At 34.7% G+C, this 23,332-nt stretch overlaps 2 protein-coding genes across 2 annotated transcripts; both read right to left on the bottom strand.

Moving 5' to 3' along the window:
* Positions 1-12,841: 12,841 nt before the first annotated feature.
* LOC133828793 (glycine--tRNA ligase, mitochondrial 1-like) lies at positions 12,842-13,967 on the bottom strand. Its single transcript, XM_062258897.1, has 3 exons — positions 13,670-13,967; positions 13,449-13,566; positions 12,842-13,162 (listed from the first exon to the last, which is right to left on the bottom strand). The coding sequence occupies exons 1-3, from the start codon at positions 13,948-13,950 to the stop codon at positions 12,842-12,844; spliced, it is 720 nt and encodes a 239-aa protein (XP_062114881.1). The 5' UTR covers positions 13,951-13,967.
* A 5,824-nt stretch (positions 13,968-19,791) lies between these two features.
* LOC133825942 (monooxygenase 2-like) lies at positions 19,792-22,160 on the bottom strand. The gene is made up of 5 exons (XM_062258781.1): positions 21,704-22,160; positions 21,371-21,436; positions 21,059-21,239; positions 20,759-20,987; positions 19,792-20,556 (listed from the first exon to the last, which is right to left on the bottom strand). Exons 1-5 carry the CDS (start codon positions 21,922-21,924, stop codon positions 20,009-20,011), a joined length of 1,245 nt encoding a protein of 414 aa, XP_062114765.1. The 5' UTR covers positions 21,925-22,160; the 3' UTR covers positions 19,792-20,008.
* Between the last annotated feature and the right edge of the window lie 1,172 nt (positions 22,161-23,332).

The following is a 23,332-nucleotide window of genomic DNA, read 5'->3' as shown; positions in this document are numbered from 1 at the left end:
TGCGGGTCGCTTATAAGGAACATTAGAGCTAGATGCCTGGTAGACCTCTGCTCGACATTTGACAAGGGCCGTATAGTTGGTGAATCTCGACTCATATCTGTTGCCTTTGGGGCGTTTATTCTCAGATGTTGACGGCTCATTGCCTGCCCTTTTTCCACCATTCCTGCCATTTCCGTTCCTGTTGCCCTTGTCGTTGCCATTGGGTTTATCTAACACATTGGTGGCCTTGGCAGGATCTTCCTTTGGTGCCTTGTCCTTCGTAGGTGATTTCCCTTCATTGGAAATCACATCCTCGAGCTTGATGTATCGATTAGCTCGGTCCAAAAACTCCTGGGTACTCTTTACCCCGTTCTTTCTTAGACTATTCCAGAGGGGAGAATGGTGTCTGACCCCGAAAGTTAGGGCCATCATCTTTCCTTCGTTGCCCACTGTTTTGGCTCCAGCTTCTGCCCACATGAAACGCTGGACATACTCCTTTAAAGGTTCTCCCTCTTTTTGGCGGATTTCCACTAGCTGGTTGGCCTCTGTGGGGTGTACGCGTCCTGCATAGAATTTTCCGTAAAATTCCTTCACGAACATTTCCCAGGATACTATACTAGTAGGAGGGAACTTAAAGAATCACTCCTGAGCGGTGTCAGATAGTGTAGTAGGGAAGATCCTGCAACGAGCATCGTCCGACACTTTCTGTATATATCCATTTGTATCTCAAATTTGTTGACATGAGATACTAGGTCTCCGTATCCATCAAAGTTTGGTAGTACTGGCATTTTGAATTTGCTGGGGGTTTCTGCCACAACTATCCTCTGCACAAACGGAGTGCCTCTCCTCCGGTTGTACTCTATGTGGGATGTTCAACTCCCGACCAGCTACTGTACTGCCTGGTTCAGAGCATCAATTTGTACCTGAATCGCGTCTGGGATCGCTGGGGCGACTGGTGCTGGAGGAGCGTACTCATCGTGGCTCTCACGATGGTCATTGAGTACATCGCTCAAATCATCATCCCTGCACCTCTATTCCCTAACTCCTAGCCATTCAAAGACGTTGTTTTGTCAAAGTTGCCCCCCAGCATTATGGCTCGCCGACCTATTTTCTCTAGTTGGGGGGTTTCCACCTCTTTTTTCTTTCCCCCGACCAGCATTCCCCCTGCCTGAATCGGCCTCATTATAGTCAAGGTCATCTCTAAACTATGGCTGACTATGGCGCGATAGGCTGTTCACGTTGTTTCCTCCGTGAGCTGGCATCTCCCGAGCGTCAGGGGGAGGCCTGCGCTGGTCGTTGGGTCCCCGTGCATTATTATGCCTTGGGGGGCCCCTGACCACAGAGCCTGACTCATTGTTCCTTCTATTGGCAGAAGGACGCTTCCCCCTACTCGGTGGAATTGGCTCTTCGTACCCTGGGCGTCCAGGGCTGTAGGGCGGCTACCCGACCCTATTCTTCCTTTGGCGCTGGGGATTGCCTCGACCATCTTGAGATGGCGGCTGCTGTTCAGGATCCCGAATTGGGACATCATCCTAAGCCAAAGGTGGCTGCTCCGGCCTTTAAGGGCTTGCTGGCTGGAGCGGAGGACTTGGATTGGGAGCTCGCTGAGGTGGCACACTCGATGGCTGATCCGGTTGAGAGGCCGGTGCAACCTGTCCTTGAGCCAATTGAATGGCTGCTTCAAGAGCGGTCGTGGCATCCCTCTGCCAACGGTCCATGTCCGTCTGCCGCTCATTCAGCTCTTGGCGCTGACGCTCAATCTCCCTTTGCTGCACCGCCAAGGTTTCCACTGCATTCTCCTGATTGGCCTTCATATTGGCCAACTCGTCCTGCAACACCCCCAGTGTTGTCCTCAGCGTCTCCAAATCTAATTCCTCCTCTTCGAATTCCAAATGTGGTTCATTCTCAGCCACATTTGCAGGAGGAGGTTGAGATGATGTAGCACCAGCGGTCTGTCCAGCTCTCTTGGATGTCTTTGACATTTGATTTTCTTAAAGATTCTTGATCAAACTCTCAATGAAAGCACTAGAATGTTGACCCTCGATTTGGCCAACGACACAGAGTCAGAAACACGACAAAGAAATAAGAAGGAAATCAAGAATGGAATCAAATGGTAAGAAATGACACAAATGATTTTTAGTGGTTCGGCCCCAACAATGTGGTAACAACTTACGTCCACTTAGTGTTATTATTGATGTTGAATCCCAATGTCGTGATCAAAGAACTAGGGTTCTTGAGTTTCACAAGCCTTAGGAGAATTACAACTTTTCGGTGGATAATCACACTTATGCTCCTTCTATGTTTATTCATAAAAAAGGTTCAAAAGTCCCTTCCTTGAGCCATCTCATGCATATTTATAGGCTTGAGGAGAGTTAAATGGGCCAATGGGCCTTAATTCTCCTTAATATCAACGTATTAAGGCAATAAAAAGAATATAATAAATGTAGTTATCACAAGATTACATATCTTTAAAGGAAATAACCCGAAGCATGAGATCAGTCTGGTCGCATCTAATTGCGAGATCTGATGAAGCAATAAGGAGCTAGTCGATAGTCGAACAGCACCTCTTCACTTTGATGCTGCCACGTGCCAACCGCATGTAATAAATTCTTGCCACGTTATCAGGAGCCATTTTTGGGTAAACACTAGGATTTTGGCGATGCTCAGCAGAAGACATATAGCCTGGCAAGTGCTGCATCGCCTATAGGCAGGTGGCGCATCACCTGAAATGTCTGTACAAACACGTGTTTTAAGCTCTAATTGGTGTGTTTATGTAGCGCACCAAATTTTTTGTGCTTTGTTTTATTATTAATTGCTAAGTGTTAGAAATTTAATTTTTTAATTGTTTGAATTGTTTGGTAGAAAATATGTGAATTTATTTTTTTAATTGTGTATTTTTAATTATTTTAATTTGTAAGTGAATGAGTTTTGATTAAATGCACCAAGGTGCATGGTAAGTAGTGATGTACTTGAGCTATTGTGTGTGTGCGTGTGCATGGTTCCGTGGTGAGTATGCAATAGCTTTTTCCTACTCATAGTTTCCTTTTTATTTTATTTATTTAAGAAATTAAAAAGAAAGTAAAATGAAGAATGGTGGTCGGCTAGGGAAGTGGGAAAATGAGGTATATTATTCCCATTTAATTTTCAAAGTCCAATAAATTAAAAATTAGATGATCATGGATATTGTGGGTAAGGGGATTGTTCACATTTTTCCTTTTGATTATCCTTTTATTGAAATTTATTTTAGGCCTAAATTAGGAGGAATGGTTTGGAAAATTTCCCATTAGGCTAGTTTTTCTCTAGGGTTAGATAAATGGAAGAGAAGAAAGAAGAGCCTCATTTTTGCTTTGGGACCGTCGGCTAGAGAGAGAGAGAGAGAGAGGGTGCCGAATTTTAGAGAAAGAGGGAGAGAAGAAAAAATGTGAAGGTTAAGAGAAGGAAAAGAGAAAGATGAGAAGGCCAAGGCTAGTGATCTTAAGGTATGGGTTAAGGTACGTAGTGATGCACATGAGATATTGTGTGTGTGCATGTGCATGGTTCCGTGGTGAGCATGCAATAGCTTTGATTGTGTGTGTGCATGTGCATAGTTTTAGTGTTCTTTATTTTTCTCTATTCCTCTTGATTCTAAGCAAGGCAAAATGATGGTGATGAAAGGTTTGATTGTGTTGCAAGAAATTAGAAGGTTTATGGCTAGGGTTTGAAATCCCTAGGGTAAGTATTTGGTTCATGGTGTTTTGTTAGTTTCCACTTATTCTTGAATCCAAGATTTATGTTTTTCTCTCTTCTTTGTGTGGGTTTTGAAACCCTAGGGTAATCAAAGTGGTGACTAAATTTTTGAGCCCTTGATTTCTACCAAGGAAGTTAATGGATTTCTCTACCTATGTTGATTGGATGAATCTATTCTTGGTTATGGTTTTGTGTTATTTAATGGTTTGGTCAATATAGATTGATGATAGAAGGTTGTTGTTTTGGTTAGGAAGAAGGTTATTGATGATGTTGTGAAAACTTGGTCGATCTTGTTTTTGGAAAGCATGTAGGATTATTTGAGGTTGAATTTTATATGTTTGTGTGGTTATTATGATTATTTTATTTGTTAAATAAAGATTATGTATGATTAAGTGTTGACAAGGGTTTTGGTTTTTGATCTACTAAATATGATGATGGTTGTTTTTCATATTTTTAGAACATGAAAAGATTTGTTGCTTTTGGGCTATGTGGGTTTCGGCCTATGGGTGATGTTCAAAGCATTCTTGATTTCATTTTTATGTTTTAATGACAATTATAATCTTAGAAACATGATAGGTTGTTTGTAAGATTTTAAATGAGTATAAGTTCCTTTAAAGATGTTAAGTTGATTTAGTGTGTGTAAAGGTTAAGTTCTTGATGCTTGGATAGTTTTGTTTCTTGGAATACTTGAATGGTAGAAACATGTTAGGTGTTATATTTAAAACATGATTAAAAGTGGTTTTTCTTTTGTTTATGCTTGCTGTTTTTTTATTATCTTGGAATAGAAATGGTAAATAAATGTTTTAGAATGCACATGTGATGCCTCAAGAGGTGTTTGATTTTGTGTAAAGAAAAGGGCATATTATTTCACATGTTAATGGTGTTTTTATCAAATTAATACATGCAGATTTTTTGTATATTTTATGAATGAAAATATAGTTTTAATCCAAGTTTGTGATTACAATTAAATAAAATAGTTGCTGGAATTTTTGGTTAATAGTAAGAAAAGTTTTTTTAAATGAGATAAATAAAACTAGTGCATCAAATAAACTAAATTATAAGTATGTATATGATAAATGTGATATTTTATGATTTCAGTATGTATTTTCACAATTAAAAATATATGCATTTTTTTTGTGAAAAAAATATGGTTTAAATTCAATTTTATGATTTAAAGAAATAAATTAGCTTGCTGGAATTTTGGTTCATTAAGAAAAAAATTATTATTTTATTTAAGATAAGTAAGTCCTACACCCCAATAATTTAAGTCTTAAATGATATATATGAAAATGTAATTTTTCCACACTTTATTTATGATTTTTCACATTTATAAACATGCGGTTTTATTAAGAGTTTAGTAAAATTATTTATCTAAAAGGAAACAAGAAACTTATTTAGTTATTCTAAATAGCTACAATTTTGTCACTTTTTTTATGCTATTTGAATCATAAATGGAATTATTATTTTATGAGAAATTAGAAAATGCTTAATGGATTATTTTATAAAGTAAATATGTTGTATTAAATATTTGTATAACAATTTTGGGATTTAAAGAAATAATTAAATGGTAAGTAAATTATGTTGCTGAATTTTGTTTGAAGAGATAAGAAATAAGCATGTAGAAATTATCGTTTTAAACGTTAAATTTTAAGAACGCTCCTACGTATGCATATTGCATGAAAATGTATTTTTACGTTCAAATATATGCATATTGTTCAAATACATGACTTTTACTTTGTAACCAATAATGATTAATAGGTAGAATTATCATTATTCTTTTATGATTTTATGCGAAATTATTGTATGCTTGCAATGGAAGTGCAACTTGTGCCACACGTGCATCATCCATGCACACGTGGGGTATGTGTGTTGGGCATGAGTAATCTTACGTGATTCTAAGAGATGAACGTTTGGTTATGATTATAGACTCGTTGTAACATATTCTCATTTTTGCTTTGCTCGGACCTAAGGTAAGAAAGTTAAATAGAATTTTCTATGCTTTATGCTATGACATGGTAAGGCTTGCATGTTCTAAGAAGTAATAAATGAAAGTGCTATGTTTTGATATGCCATATAAAACAAATGTTATGAAGCATGTAATCTCTATGTTTGATGTGAAATGTTTTATATGTGCTCTTGTATGATGAATGAAAAGAAAAAGTTGCTAGCATGTTGAACGCAATGCAACAAATGAGTCACTAAGGGTATGACATAACTCAAAAGGCAGACGGGCCGAGTTTATTGAAGGACCTGAGATCCTGTTTACCTCATAGAGGAGGTTTTACTAGCCCAGGTTATACTGGTCACATTAAGATGTGACATGGACAACACAAGTGCCATGTTCACAAAAAGTATGCTTATGTTGTATGAATGTGATGTATGACTATGATTTCATTTATGATTATGAAATATGAGTATGATGATGTTATGAACTGTCCTATTATATTATGCAGGTCTTTCTTTTCATTTCTTTGATTTTGTTGTACTTCCTTATTGGGCTTTTAGCTCACCCCCTTACTTTCCCCCTTTCAAGTAAACAATAGGGTTTCTCTCTGGTACACGCTGTAATGTGGAGAGTTCCGACGCCTGAGTGTCTATGGCGTGGGAGTTTCCTGTGAACGAATAAATAATCAATATGAGCGTCAAGATTTAAAGAAACTATGTAGATTTTATTTTCAAATATGCTAGTGGGACTTAAACTTTTATTTTCTTTTAGACATTGCATATGAATACTTTACTTTTATTTTTAACTATTGGACCCAAACTTGCATGTTTTATCAAGGCCCCACTGAGTTTATCTTTTAAGTTGTATTAATCTTTTATTTATGAGATAAGTGACATTTTTACAAAGTAATAGAATAGGGCGCTTTACAATTTAAAGCTCTATTTCTATTGGTCAGACGTAATGACGGTACCCACACTATAAAGGGTTCTCTTGGAGTTTTGATATACTTGATCACTCTCTCAAATCTCTTTCAAACCTCTTTCTCTCTCTAACTCTCAAGATCAAGTTTTCTTCAAGAAATTCATAACGAAAGTGTTTGTCTTTGTGAATTTTAAGGGTTCTTCATCCCAATTCTCATTTCCTACTAGACAAAGACTCAAACATCCATTAAGAGCTAGGAAATAGAGAATTTGGACAGCAATACTTTGCTGGTATAAGCTTTGGTTTGATTCTGTCAAAGAAGAAGAAGATTCAACTGGTGTTCTAACAAGGGTTTGAACTTTGAAGAAGATACAAGAATTTTTTTCTTAAACTAGGGTTTACATTTCTCTATCTCAATTTTTTATTGGACTTTGTCAAGAATAATTAGGTGTAGATTTTTATTATTGGGGTGGTGTAATCTCACTCTCTCCCAACACATTTGATAGGCTGCAAGAAATATAGGTCTAACTTTTGCATGTCGTTGATTTAATGTATAGATTTATATATATATAGGATCTTGACGTGATTTTGGTGAATAAGTAAACTTTTAAAAACCTTTATGTGTGCATCTAATGTGCTCTTTTAACTATCAAAGATTTCTCTGTGTAAAGACTTGTAATCTGACTTTTGTAATTTGATATATATAGGATCTTGCGATGACTTTTGTACAAATTTCATTGTGTGGGCAACAAATTGCTGCAGAACCACTCATTTACTTTTCTGTTTTTTAATTTGTATTATTCTGGCATAAGGTTTGCTAATTTTTTGTTCTTGATTGCAGCAAGTTTGAGTTTAGTTGTTGATTCAATTACAACAACATCAATGATAAATTCATTAATAACGAAGCACTACAAGAAAAAATGTTATCAAAACATACGATAACACTTTCTGATGTGTAAGACCGACTATGTTATTGTAGGTCAGGGTACTTTACATAACACTTTATCAGTGTTATACAGATGTGTTATTGTACTGTCAACGATAACACAATTTTTGTGTTATTTTAATATATAGATAAGTGTTTAATTATGTTATTTATAGTCAATTATATAACACTTTTTTTGTGTTATACTACACTTTAGTATAACACTTTTTTTGTGTTATACTACACTTTAGTATAACACATTTTTTGTGTTATACTATACTTTAATATAACACACTTTTTGTGTTATACTACACTTTAGTATAACACACTTTTTGTGTTATACTACACTTTAGTATAACACATGTGTTATATTAGCTTAGAGAAACATAATCTTTTTTTACTTACACAAAACTAGGAAAACAAATATGAAAGTTGAAGCCAAATAAGATAACATAAATAGATTTTTATTAATTACTCAAATGTAATTACAATATTTAGTCTACTAGTCTAGGCTTAAGAAATCATATTACAACATAATTTATGCCCAATTCAGATTCCTTTATCACTAAATACAAAACAAGAAATGTATACAAAAATTAGTGAAATACATTCTTCCATTCTAAAGGCCTCAACTACAAATGTTGTCAAGAATTGCTCCAAAGAAATCATCTCAATATACCTGCACATTGTAAAAAAAAAAAAAAGTCCTTTTATTATTAAGAACAAAAGTTCTTGCCACCACAACAACAAACTTACAGTCTTTTCTTAAATGATACATTGAAAACTTCAAAAGAAGAAAATGGAAAACTAAGATAAATACTTATCTATTTTAGTTCAATAAAATAAGAGAGCTATCAAGAAAGAGCTAGGGAATTTTCAGATAAACAATAAAATAAGAGAGAATCAGTAGAGAATTTCTCTATGGTGATGAGTCTGATGACTCAAAACAGTCAGTTGGGACTGTAGATACTATACTACTATATATAAACTATCATATTTAATGATATTCTTTTATTCTTATATATAAATATATATAAATAACTATCATAACTGGTTTCTCTGCCAAAGCTAGCTAGCTCATGTTTAGAAATCATTTACATAAGAAACTATACATGACCTTGAAATTTTCATAGTATTAAAACAAAAGTGACCTTCCAATTTGAAATTCAACTTATAAATGCTAACCCAAATGCTGAAAAACAAAATCATATTTACAAATAAAATGAAGAGAAATAGATCAATGGTGCTGAGAGAAACATGTATTTTGGTGATTCAAGCTTATAGACAAAATAATGATGGCCACATACCAGTAGTATATACAGTAGGAGAAGCCAATACAACATGCCAACTCATATATACATATATTGCAAGGGAACAATACTGTGGAATCAGTAATTGAAGAAACAACATGAAAGAAGAACTTCGAAAGATCATCAGAAAATCAACAAAAAAATGCAATACTTTATGTGCTGTCATTTCAGTTTAAGCACAGGGGCACTATTGTAGAGTCAAAGAACTTTACTTAGCTAAGATAGATAATAGTATGTTAGTATTTATAGCATTATCTTTGTTACTGTGGATTTTTGGTTCAGACCAGGAATTATTTGGACACTCATAGTAGTACTTATAGATTTTCTAAGTTTAACCTATAGTTTAAGAATATTAAGTATAACCTAAGGTTTGATTATATGACTGATAATAAGGATAATATTTATTATATTATAAGGTTTAGACATCAACCAATAGGATTTTAAGCACATGTTATGAATGGTAATTAAGGATTAAGTATTTTGGAGGATTAAATTTAATAAGGAGTAAAGTTTGAATGTTATAGGGTCAGTCAGCAGCTTTGAATACGTTGAGGGCTTAGTCAAGGCTGTTTACTCCATTCAAACTTAGCTAAAAATGTGTAATTTCGTGTTTAAATATTCAGCGAGTGCCGATATATCGCAGCTATAGGGGGCGATATGTCGCAGCACGTAGATACGGAAAACACGAAACGATGCACGGTCGCCTCGGGCATACTGGCCCAGGCGATATATCGCCTACAGGGGGCGATATATCGCCTCCTTCAGCATATGATCAATTGTTTTTGAATTCTTTTCCTTTCAGCCATTCAAACTTCTTCAACAGTCCAGCATCCTTTGAACGAGTCTTCAGCCTCTGCTGAACGATTATTCAAATGATTTTCACCTAAAAAGCCATTATTTTTATTCAAGTAAAATCAAGATATTTTCATTCCCAAACTCTATAAATAGGACCTAGTACCCAGCCATTATTCACCATTTGCTCTAAGTTCAGAAGCTGCTAGTGATAAGTGAGTGTGAGAGTGTAAACACTTGGTTTGGGGAAAAACTATAAGCTTAAACATCATAAGCTTATCAAACACTTTGGGAAGTGAGTGCTATAGTATTTCGGTGGAAGTTAGATTGATCTTGCAAATCTTTGAGGTAAAACCAAAACTCTATTTCATTTATTTCATGTTATTTCCTTTCTCAAAACCTTCTACTCAGTCCCCTAACCTCATTCTTATTTTGGTTAGGGAATCCAAGCTCTTAAGCATATAAGTCGGTAAGTATGTTTTCTATGGTTTAGTCTTTCCATCTCTTCCATTTCATCTCCTTTCTTTAGACTCACTCTTGTTCATTATTGGTTTTAGGAGTGTTCCAAAGGTCCCAACTCAGTCCATAATCCCGGTAACTTTGGTAAGGAAAATAGGCTAGAATCTATATGTTTATGTTTATGTTATCTTATGTGTTATGTTATGATATGTTATGAATTTGTTATGCATGTGTTTGTTGTAGGCTTGGGCTTATGCCCTATTTGACTAACAAGACCCCAAAAAGATTGTGGGCATATGCCTATTTAGCTGGTAGGACCCCACTAATCTCATGGGCATAAGCTTGTTTAGTCTATGGGACCCCAAGTAATAATGGCCATTATAATAAGTGAATTATGTGTTATGATATGTCTTTACGTTAGTATGAAATTATGTTTATGTATATGACTATGTGTTAGATTTTCCTTGCTGGGCATTAGGCTCATTCCTTTCTGTTTATGTGCAGGAAATAAGCTTTAGAGGTGGAAAGATTCGTGACGCTTAGAGGATGTGTATCGATGGTGAATGGAGTCAAGGGGCCGAGCGTTATTCGATTCGAGGATGTAGTCTTGTTTATGTTTTTATGGTTTTAAATGTATTTTCCGCATTTTCTATGTAACTCTTTTTAGTTTTTAAGTTATTTTTGTTTTAAAGACAATGGGTACCCATATCCTACTTATTTTATGAAAGTAAACTTTGTTTCTACAAGTTTCTGATGAATTATGGTATTTTCGCAAAAATGTAAGTTTTATGTATAGTTTCGTTAATGGTCCAAAAAGTCTAGAGTAGTGGGTCATTACAGAGTACTTCAAGCAATGCCTAGATTCTTGACAAGAGAATAATTTCTGACAACCATAAAGCATGGTATTTCCAAACTAACTAATAGGTTACCTAGAGAGCCTCTAAGCATACTATGTGATTGTTTACTTTTTCCAAGTAATGAGACCTTATTAACAAAATAAAAACAAACAAAGCAATAACAAATTAAGACAAAGTTATTACTAACAGACTTTTGGATTATCAACACTAATACAATCTAATATAAAGGAAAATTTTGTTAATTTAAGAGATGAACTGTATCTCTAAACAGAGAGATACACCACAAAATGTAAGAAACCTATCATAACTTAAAAAAACTTTCAAAAAGATCACTCATGCAACTAAGAAGTTTATGCTCAGTCAAATATAAATTAAAATACTAAATTAGAGGAACACCTCATGTAGTTAATGACCATTAAACAAATAAGCTCCAAAGCTTTTTCAGAAGTTCAATAATGGTATCATGAATCAATATGCTTTGATTTACAACAAAAATGAATTTAATACCTATAACTGCTCTGTGAATATTGGCTAACAATTCAGAGAAAGCAGGATGACTTTTAAGCTGCAAATGGAATTAAAAAAAACAGAGATATTATGCTACCTAAAATTTATGAAAAACTGAAAGAAAGTGAACAAGTTCCAATTAAGATTTTAGTTAAAATGAGCCCTCAAAGAGCTCAGTACTTCCCAATTAATTTAGGACAACATGCCTGAACTATTTATCTAAACTAACTATACCAATCTTAAAAGGGAAGCAGCAAACCTTTTTAGACATGGTGCTCATCTTCTGAAGTATTGATACAGATAAACTTCCAATATCACCAGTAGCTAATTTCTCAATCAAATGCACCATGACTAAACTGGCAGAAACCTGCATATATTTACAATATAAATTAACTTAAAATGCCAATAATCAGTAATCACATCAAAGAAACCATCTAAAACTATATGATCTGCAAACATTTTGTTAGGCATCAGATATTGAATAGAGCTATATAGGATTAGTGTGTTGACTTGTAAATTTACTCAAGTTCTATTGGTTGGCTAGTAAGTGTTATTGTTAGTCTATAAATAGTATAAGAGAATACTTGGAAGGGATATATAGAAGAATTTGGTTACTGTTTAATGTTTAGAATTTCTACTCTGGGAGTTTTTGCTAGGTTTTCTCAAATTAACCTAGACTTTGTGCAAGATTTGGTTCTTTTCAGTACAATTCGTTTATTCTTAGAATAAAGCTTACAGAATCTTTCAAATCAGCAACCTAGACGGTGTATTAATTAAAATATATTAAATGAGAAACAATGGGTCAGTTGTTCAAATAAAAAAATTAATGATCAGGAAAGAAAATGCATTAACTCGAACACGCTAAAACAGCAAACGTATGGTGTTGACTTTAAAATGACTAACTAAAATTCACCCCAAACTTCATGCAAGAAAGAGGCATATATAAGTTTATACCCAAAAGTAGAAAAAAAAATGCAATATGGATTAGCACTAGACTTGAACGCTGAAAATGGAGACAGCTAACCTCATTTTGGCATGTTGAAGTTAATATGTTAGATACTGATACAAGGCAGTACTTATAAACTGGAGCAACTGGATCCAAGGCTTTTTTACTTTCCTGAGAAACAAAAACAGGGCAGTACTCATATATTTCAGTTGAGGAAACAAAACTAAGTAGACTAGCAAAAACAGAGGACAAATATAATTTTAAATTAGCAGGGCTTATAGAAAAAGTTTTATTGTTATATTAGCACTGCCTTTAAGACTTCCATTGAATGAGATGTTACTTACACTGCCATTTATCATAACATGAAGTTTCTGTCCTGTGATAGAAGTTCTAAATTGTCCCAGTTCCAACCCAGTTCATATATCTATTCATACAACAGAAGAATCCTTTAGAAATTATCCTGTCTAAATCAAACTATGACACAATTAGTAAATCAAACATGAAGAAGAAGAAACTATATAGCACTATAATCATCATCACATGCTTAGAGACAAGGGAGCAGAGAAAAGAAGATATTGAATAAAAGTTATGTAAACAAACCCTGACAACTGCATCACCTAGACAAATTTTCTTCGCAGACTCGCCAGACATTTGTTCTTCCCTTGGGAACATTAGAAACTCCAATTTTGCAACTTCTACAAAGTTTGGGTGAGATTTGTTTTCGGGATCCACAAAGTGTTCAATCTCAGCAAGTGTAAATTCACGAACTCTCAAAAGCCCTTGTCGAGGAGAAATCTGCAGATATATACAGTATTCTTGGAATGAGATATTGTTTAAGGTTTTATTTAAAAAAACAAAATGGACCTTGCAACACTGTCACAGATCAATGGGACACAGTTTTGGGCACAAAAGAAGCATAGCACTAAGGAATGCAACAACTACATTATAGAGCTATTTTCTATTCTTATAAGAAAGGAGAGGACCAAAATACTAGTTACAAAGACCCGTTACCAATTAGAAATAATATGAGCATCCTATGCAAACATAAGTGCTAAAGTCCAAAGATAAGAAAATTAAGAACCTCATTTCTGAAAGCCTGGCCAATTTGAGCAGCAGCAAAAGGAAGCTTGTTCCCATTGTAATAGTACAAGTCTTTGAAGTTAACAAATATGCCCTGTGCAGTTTCTGGCCGCATGAACCTACAGCAGAGGAGATTTAATTACATATCATTACTGACCAAACAGGAGTCTTAATAAAAAAGAATCGCTAAGAATAATTAGTACCAAAATGTAACGTGCTCACCCAAGGCTCAAGCCAGATGGGCCTATTGATGTTTGGAACATAAGATTGAATGGATATGGATCAGAAAGTGGATTCTTAGTGTCTGGAGCTGTAATGCCATACTCCTTAAGTTTGGCACCCAGCTCTTCAGCTGAAAGATCATCCAAAACAGCAAGTATGCGCTTCAGTTCTGCAGCCTCCTTGGCAGTTATGGAAAGGTCTTTTTGAAGCTTTTCACTGCAGAAGTCCTTGAGCAAGTGATCGGCACGATAGCAAGTCCCAGTTTTGTCATCTTTAACCATAAGGTCAGTAAATTTATCAACATGGGGAAGAAAAAATCAATTTACTCTAGCATATAAAAATAGATTTTTCCACTGTAAGAACATTTTAGAAAAGTAAATTACAAATAAAAGAATTTTAACAAGAAATCATAACTAAATCTATTTTAATAGTATTGTAAAGTATTAGAAATAAATTGTAGACTAAAACTGTCCAATCTAAGATACAAATTCCAGAGAACACATCAAAAGAAGAAAGATATAATACAATTTTACAAAGAGAAACAAAATACAATATTTACAACAAAGGTTTGAATAAAAAAAAAGTACTGAAAAGAATGAAATCCATTCCCATAAAAGTATCAATGAGAGTAGACATTAAACAACAATGTGGTACTCAATCCAACAAGTTCCTCAAGAAAACAACAATGTTGAAGCCACCTTGTAGCAAAACTTGCTAAAAATTCAATCACATCATTCAGAAGGTTAAACCATTACCACTACAATCACTGCCATTGACATTCACCAAAACCACCATAAATGCACTTCCAACAGATAATTTATTCTATCCTTTAGAGAACAACAATAATAATAAGAGTAACGATACGTTGACACAAAATATGCAGCAAATGGCCTTTGGAGGCTTATAATGAATGTTGATAATGGTGGGAGCAGAAAGATAAAACCAAACCGAAGACTCGTGTGTAAAACTATCATCATCAGGCCAAAAAAAAAAGTTCATAATATAAGAAGCAAAGATGGGCCAAAATAGATATCGACAAAATCAAATCCAATGTAAACAAGAATGCACTGTAAACAGGTTCAAGTTACTTGATACAAAAGCATCAAAGGCATTGTCAAGTAGTGTTCAAAAACATGCATTATAAAACAGATTAATAATAAAGGTAATCTTTAAATAATTCTTCCTCTAATCTATTAACAGGTGATAAAGCAAATAAAGCATTATAAAACAGAGAATAACAAACTTAGATATTCAAAAGCCCTCAGATCTCATAAGCTAATATGGTCACTAACAGTGTACATGAGAATTTTCATTATAAGCCTTAAGAGCACTCACAATAGATTCTGTAAAATAGACTTTTTCTGGTGAAAAAGTAGAGAGAGAGAGAGAGAGAAATATGTATGTATGTATGTATGTATGTATGTATGTATGTATGTATGTATGTATGTATGTATGTATGTATGTATAGAGAGAGAGAGAGAGAGAGAGAAGGCTGATAATGCAAAACCATGAAACTGCTTCTGAAAATTTGATTTTCCATCACATGGCAAATAAGCATGCAAAGAAAGTGAAAACTAACCAAAAAAAAATGACAATATCTTCATATTATTACATAAGGCAATAAAATATATATTTTGTAGCTGTAAAAAGAGACCATTTTAATATATAAATTCCCTCAGAGATTAATGCTAGAAATTTCATGAACATTGAAAATTCATTAAGAACCAATCACATCTTCAAGGTTTAAACACCACCACTTCAACCATCACCTTTGGCATTCACCACCACCACCAGCAAACACAGATCATCATCACCACAGCCAACATGAGAAAATAGTAATAAATAAATAAAAAAAATAAAATAATGGATCATGGTGAGTACCAAAGATGGTGAGAGCATAAAAGATGGAGGCTCAAAATGAAATCAATGCACATATCAATACAAAAATAAAAGTTTTAATCATCAGGCACAAAGTAATCTAGAAACAAACTAAAGAACCGTGGAAAAAAAAGGAAAGTAATCATCAAGCCAAGGCATTGTTTCCAACATTGAGTTTTTCCATCACAAGGCAAAGGATACTACTATTTGTAAAACCCACTAACATTAAAAAGGAAAATACAGTAAAATCAACTTTACAGCTTACAAATAAAAAATCAGTACATAAGTTATATTGTAGACATCATTAGTTACTAATCATGGATGAAGTTCAGTTCTACATTACATATAATTTTTCAAGAGTATAGGAGTGAGGAAGAGAGCATAAGGAATGCGACCAGGAACCATCTCAGTGAAGATGTTGACACAGTAAAAATGTCATCACAAATCAGCAACTCAAGTTATACATGATCTAAGGATCCGTAATGAATGTGAACAACCATTGAGGAAACACAAATTCATTATAGAAGTAACAAGAGCAACCCATTAAATGTAGCCAATGTATTATTAGGGAGCCCTCAGATCTCATAGCTATATCAGATCATTAAAAATATTAACCACAGATTATTTTTCAAAGCCCATTTACATCTTCACCCACCTCGTAAGATAGAGAGAGAGAGAGTAGTAGTAGTAGTAGTCGTAAAGAAGGAAAGAAAGAGAGATAGATAGATAGATATGATGGTGGTGGTGGCGATGATGAGGCGGCAAAGATGTAAAGGGCAATTATGAAAAACCAAGGAGAATTTGTTTCCAACAATGAGTTTTTCCATCACAGGGCAGAAACACTATTATACATGATATAATCATCACTAGAAGTCAATTGAAAAGATCAGTGAACAATACAATGCAGAAACAAGCACGAAAATGAAGTGAAAGTTCCTCCCTTTAAGTGGGTAGGTTCATATAAAGCTTTCTAGGCTGCATGTCCATCAATTAACGCAGCAAAAAAACTACTCATAAACATTTGCCATCATCTATTAAAGAACCCATTAACATACCAAACCAGAACAACAAAATAAACATTGAGTGAGAAAAATGCAAAGAAAAAAGCTCAAACTAGAGCCATAATCATAGAGACTGAGTTCAGTTGGAAATTAAATATGATTTTTCAAGAGAATGCAAGTGAGGATGAGAGCTTAAGGATTGCAAAACATAGGTAGAGAGAGAGTATGAGAGACAATTAAATTTGCAATACAAACAACCAGAAACTAACACAAGGATTCACCATTTGTATCGGCTAAATCCAAAAAATAACAAAGAAAACTAGAGAAAATATATAGAACAAGGATCTCTCTATATGTCTCCTTGGTTTTACTAAGACCATCCTTAAAGACTTCTATAATACCACTTCATGATTGAGACCTCCACACATCCTCAACCCTGAGCCAAACACAAAAACAGAGAAGAGAGAGAAAGAAAAAAAACAAAAGCAGAATGAGAAGAGATACACACACAAAAAGAGAGAGAGAGATTAACCTAAACACAACACACAATAAACAATAAACAATTGCAGAAATGCATTTAAATTTGATGCTTGACATTTTAACTGATATACCTCTAAAGGATTAAGCTAGGCCACTGAACCATCAACATTTCAAAACTATATATATTCAAGTTTATTCAACATATGACAATGGAATTAACTATCATTTTCCAAGAGCATAAAATAGAGCCATTTTGATAACCAAACTTATCAGATTAAAATACATGCTTCTCCTCCATACCATACCATACCTGTTAAGAATTGACTCCAAGTGATGATGCAATAAGAGAAACGTAGGGGAACCAATATCAGCGTCTACCATCTCTATGGCCGTCATCAATCATTGCAAGACCTTCCTGTAGAATTCATTTTTAAAGGGTTCCAAGTCAGATTTTAATCACATAACAAGAATAGGGTAGGAAAATAAAGCAAAAATAGCATAAAAACTTACATCTAGCAAAGTATCAAGTGCACCGGTTGCACGACCAATGGTCCAAGAAAGCCGCCTTTCAACTTCATCAATGGTGGGCTCGCACTGTGTCGAAGGCACGCAGAGGTGGGCTCACACCTTGGGTCACTTGGTTTGGGGGTTGGGTTCACGGGTGCCTGAGATTTGGAGCTTGGCTCGGAGAAAAACGAGTGTGAGGATGGTGGTTAGGTGGTCGAAGCTGAGGAAGATGGTGGTTACGGGAGTGCGGCTAGGGCGAAGGGAAGAGAGAGACGAGAAGGAGAAGGGGAAAAAAGGTATCAGAATTGGGTCTCTCTCGGGTCTCACAAATTTTGAGGTCAGAAATGAAAAAAAATCTAAGTGGCGCGCGCGGGATGGTGTATTATTACCGCCCTTTTTTTCACAAAGTGGCCCATTGTAGTACTCTAGCATAACACTTTTTTATTAGTATTATATTCATGTGTTATGGAAATGGGTATTTGGTGTAGTGGAGAATACCACACCAAAATTTTGATGTAGGGAAAGTGAAATTTTGTCAGTTGTCAAAGATGACCAAATGGTTTTGCCATACATCCCCCCCCCCCCCCCCCCCCAACACACACACACCACATATGAGATTTTAGGATTTAGGTCTATGGAAGTGAGAGTAATGACTGAGTTTCTCACTTAATTCTTCTCCTCAGTACAATTTTGATCAGATCTTCTAATGTCTTATATATCATTTTTTTTTCTTTACTAGAACTCACATCGAATGACCCAACCTATTTTTTCTTTCCTTTCTATCAATGAGTTTAAGGCTTAACAGCTACAACTATTTATTGTATATAGAGAGAGACTTAAATGAAAAAAAATGGAGATCTACTACCTAAAGTGTTAAAGACTACAAAAAACCCATATATGTAAACATCAAACAATTCCCCTCTATTTATTATTTATACATGTGGATAGATATTTGAAGTGGTCGAGAGGGATTTTGGGAGAGACACAATCGCTCTTAAGACTGAATCTACTTTGTCTTGACCAATTCGGTAGAAAAAGGAAAGATAGGTAGTTTTCCACAATCATATTGTATAAGACTACCCACATTTTGGAAAACCAATCCATAAAATATAGCATACCACCTTCATGTATCCACCTAGTTAAATAAGACCATGTTATCAACCAAGCTGCTAACCACCTTGTTTCCTAGATGTAATTTGATAATACTTCAACCATTTCTGTGGGGACAAGTCCTCCAGTTTATTGTATTAATGTCCCAATGTGCCTTCCCAAGATCACAACATCTTCGAGTGTTGCACCACCCTCCCTGACCTAGGTCAAGCGTCAGGGGATGCTTTGCATTGCCAACCATTTTGATGTTCTGCTAACTTAAGTTCCTAATGCTACGTTCTATGGATATCTGAACATCAACGAAACCCATGTCAATGTCGACAGATTTGTGTGCTTAACAACGTCTAGATATATCTTAAGCAAGTCCTTGGCATACTTCCCAATTACTTTCCTTTGTATTATTTGTGTTTCTCCTGAGAAGAAACATCTCCCTGGAATGGAAAATGTACAATATAAATATAAGTAGGGCTTTTTTCTATGGTGCATTGGATCCTGATACTAACTGCAACTTTATTTTTAAGTTTTCTTATCCTTACATAGAATAGTATAGTAAGTATCTTCGAAATAGAAAATGTCTCGAGGAGTTTATATAACACTAAACACTTGGGAAATTTAAAAAATAATAAGATTTTGGTCAAATTACAATTAGAGCTTGGTTAATTCGGCTCTCTTAGGGAGACCTACAATTTGCAAACCTCCTAGTATTGTTAAGCTAAAATTAATATAGATGTTTCCTTATGTTTGAATAAAGATTTCATTGGGGTTGGGGTTGTAGTTCATGATGATAGAGGAAGGGTTGTTAGGCTTCTGCCCATTAATATATGCTCCCATTATTCCACATTCTTGGAAGAGTTGAGAGCTTGCTTAGAAGCATTGAAATGGTGCCAAATAGAGGGCATTAAGGTACACTATCTGGAGAATGACTGCAAGAGAGCTTATCTATAGAGGACCTTATCGTTGGTGATATTCAACATCTCATTCCCCTTTGTGGTATTGTTTCTTGGTAGTTCATACCCCGTTAGGGAAATGAAGTGGCCCATTATCTAGCAAAGATTAGCTTAAGGGATGATTTTAAGAATTTATCTCTAGATGTTGTTGCTCAATATACTGTCCTTGGACGGATGATGAGATTCTTATGTAATCAATGAAGTATCCTTTATTTAAAAAAAAATAGAAATTTAAATGCAAAAATATAAACATTAAGTACCTAAGTGCTAAAGACTACAAAAAAAGCCACATATATTTAAACATCAAAGAATTCCCTCCATTATATTTACTATTTATACATGTAGAAAAATATTTGAAGAGTTCAAGAGAGAATTTGGGGGAGCCTTATTCGCTCTAAAGACAGTATCTACTTTATCTAGTCTGATTCTTCCAAAAAAGGAAAAATAGGCAGTTTCCCACAATCATACTCCATAAGACTACCAATATTTTTAAAAATCAATCCATAAAATATGGCATCCCTTACGAACTTCAACCCCCAAAGAGAGCCTCCTTCTTGTACCCACCCAGTTAAATAAGACCATGTTATCAACCAAGTTGCTCGCCACCTTCTTTCCTCGATGTAATTTGCTAATGTTTCAACCATTTTTGCATGGTCAAGTCCTCCATTCTGCAGTATTGACGTCGCAATGTGCCTTCCCAAGACCACAGCATCTTCAAGTGCTGCACAACCTCCTTGTCCTAAATCAGGCGTCATGGGATGCATTGCATCGCCAGCCACTGTGATGTTCTGCTTGCTTAAGTTCCCAAATGCAACATTCCATGGATATCTAAACATTAATGGAGCCCATGTCAATGTCGACAGATCTGTGTGCTTAACAACGTCGAGATACAGCTCGGGAAAATCCTTGGCATACTTCTCAATTACTTCTCGTTGTATTACTCTTGGGTCTCCTGACAAGAGATCTGTCCATATGAAATAAAAAATGTCAAATATAAATATTAGATGATTTTTTTTTCTATGGTACATTGGGAAGGTGATAACAATGTTAGAAATTACTTAGATTTCAGTCAAATCACAATAAGAGTGTGGTAGTGCAAAACCTATATTTCATCGCATTACATGACCACTAATTAAATCATAGAAAAGCTTTATTAAAAGATTTACCTTTATCGGGAGATGCACATGTAAAGAACCAATAAATCTCTTTGTCATTAACAGGAACCAGACCAGCCCTTCTTCCTGTACCTATGAACTGGTGCATTTCATCTTTCAGGCAATGACCTTGAGGAAACACAGCCAATCCACGAACTGCTGAACGACCCGAATGGATAGGTGCTGCGATTCCCAATGAACTCGCTACCATCGAGTGTACCCCGTCACAACCAATCAGAACCTGTAATTCTCAAAGGGCAAACAAATTAAGAATAAAAGTATAATGAAAATTTACTAGTGCACAAACAATACCTTTGCTTTGATGACAGTTCTATCTTCCAAATGAACCACAGCAATTGATGAACTCAAATGTGACTCTGTTTCAATTTCGGTTAGCTTGGAAGAGAAACGGATCGAGTTAGTTGGCAATTCGCCTGCTAGAGTCTCAAGTAAGGCTTTACGATGTACTGCTCTGGATCTAGTTCCACCATTGCTTCAAATACAATAACAAATTCAAATAACTAAGTATGTATACATGCTCTTGATGCGATATCTTTGTAGTTATCAGTAAATCCATCACACGTTGAAAGAGAAAAAGTTAACTGTAGATAGGACTATGCTTACCCACTGGCTCTTCTAGCGGCAGAAATTTCTTGAATTGCTCCACTTTCCAAATTGGTTATGTAAGCCCTAAACCTGAACACCAAGCAGTAAAAGTGAGTATGAAACTCCATAGCTCATTGAAAAGAACCATAAGCATGACCACACAACCTATCCCTTGGGAATATTGAGAATACATTTTTTAAATTCATCATCCAAATTACTCATTAAAAAAATTGCTGGCCTAATATATCAGAATGAGTAAGTGCTATTTATAAAGACATACAGGAGAGTTGGACACAAGGACAAGCATATGTGTTGGAGAAAATCAGTGTAGAATGTCAGTAAAGCATTTACTCTTTGATGAAGGGATACATGAAGTTGAGCTTGTGAGAAACACCAAGGGCATCAAGGGCAAGCCAAGCATTACGGGAAAGGATCAAGGCTGCACCTGTGGCTCTAAGCCCATCTGATCTCTCCAAAACCAATGCCTTAACCCCCACTCTCGTCAGTGCTACCGCAGTCGCTAATCCAGCAATCCCTGCTCCCACTATAACCACATCTTCCACCACTTCCATTTCCCTCTCACTCTCCTGGTCTTTCCTACAAACATATGAGTGGCATGTAAATATAATCAATGTCTATATATGCACGAACTGTCATTGAATACGTGCCGAAAATATACCCGAGGACCTCATAAAAACAACAAAGTCCGTTCTTGGAAAATGTTGAAAAGAAGACAAGATTCTTGTTTGACCAAAATTTTCTATTATTATGTTGCACTTCAACACATAAAAGTTAACTGCAACAAGAGAGGATGCTAATAAAACTATAATAAGATACGTTAAAAAGTATTGGCCAATAATCGAATGGAATCTCTCCTAACAATATAGCTGGCCAAACTTTATTCACCATTTTGTAATTAGTATCATTACTCAATATAATACTACATTACGTATAGCATCAATAAATGACTGTCTCTGCCTAAAAACTATATTATTTTTGTAATTATTGATGATCAAATTACACCTATTTTAACATAATTATTTCTAAGCTTACTTCAATTACTTCAACATCATTATGTTGAATCTCAAACATAAATTCAACCATGTAAATAATCAACAACCAGATAAGCTTAAACAAAACAAAATTTCAATCCTTTGATAGAGTTCTCAAAAAAAAAAAAAACAGAAAAAACCTAAAGTCAGTAATCTTATTCAAAATCTCCAACTGTAAAGTGGAAGTGGTAGACAAGAAAGGAATATGTTTGACATTGAAAATTATGAACTGTAGTGTACACGGTTTGGTTTAGCAAGGATTAAAAGAATTTTGAAACCAATACCACTCATGCTATTGTATCAATATAGAAAACCAAAGTATAAATAAACATTTTGGTTCTGTTATAACCATATAATCAGACTAATAAAATTTTTAACTGTTTTTTAATTTAAAGTAAATAACTAAATAATTAAGTTAAAAAACAAATAATAATTTTGGCGTTACTTTTAACACGATAAAAAATCTATAAGAAACTTAATATCTTTGTTGTTAGAAGTGTAAGTATTTTGAATCGTTTTGCAGAAAGAGGAAGATAAATATTTAATTTCTAAATAATTTGGAACTTTACTGTCCTGTCCGGTCCGGTCTAATTAGTCTTGGAGAGTTAGAAATCATGACCAAATCATTTAAAGTTGAATGATCCGATTAAATTGAAGCATCACAAATGATTTCACCAATCACGATTTTTTAGCTGTTTGAGTGCCAAATAGCAGTTTAGGATTAATTATCATTAACTAGAGGTAAACAAATTCCAATAATGAATTCATGCAAAATAATAATAATAATAAATAATGTGAAATAAATTAATAAAATAAGTGCGAAAAATACATAACACAAATTTTTATTTTTGTTATACAGTTCGGTTAGACTTGTTTTTAAATTTTAGGGTGAGATTTTATTGCAAGCTACTTTTTTTTCTCATTTCAT

The sequence above is a fragment of the Humulus lupulus genome, chromosome 1, assembly GCF_963169125.1.
Source record: "Humulus lupulus chromosome 1, drHumLupu1.1, whole genome shotgun sequence".
NCBI classification, from domain to species: domain Eukaryota; kingdom Viridiplantae; phylum Streptophyta; class Magnoliopsida; order Rosales; family Cannabaceae; genus Humulus; species Humulus lupulus.
The sequence above is the reverse complement of the archived record's forward strand: the minus strand, read 5'-3'. Positions and strand labels throughout refer to the sequence as shown.

What these genes read in the sequence shown, in the direction of transcription:
- LOC133828793 (XM_062258897.1), bottom strand. Translation starts at nt 13,950, where the DNA reads ATGGTTAAAGATGACAAAACTGGGACTTGCTATCGTGCCGATCACTTG. An exon ending in CCATCTGGCTTGAGCCTTGG is followed by an intron (nt 13,567 to 13,669) that starts GTGAGCACGTTA and finishes CCTCTGCTGTAG; the next exon opens with GTTCATGCGGCCAGAAACTG. An exon ending in GCCAGGCTTTCAGAAATGAG is followed by an intron (nt 13,163 to 13,448) that starts GTTCTTAATTTT and finishes ATATATCTGCAG; the next exon opens with ATTTCTCCTCGACAAGGGCT.
- LOC133825942 (XM_062258781.1), bottom strand. Translation starts at nt 21,924, where the DNA reads ATGGAAGTGGTGGAAGATGTGGTTATAGTGGGAGCAGGGATTGCTGGA. An exon ending in GAACTGTCATCAAAGCAAAG is followed by an intron (nt 20,988 to 21,058) that starts GTATTGTTTGTG and finishes TGAGAATTACAG; the next exon opens with GTTCTGATTGGTTGTGACGG. An exon ending in ATGTGCATCTCCCGATAAAG is followed by an intron (nt 20,557 to 20,758) that starts GTAAATCTTTTA and finishes TCATATGGACAG; the next exon opens with ATCTCTTGTCAGGAGACCCA.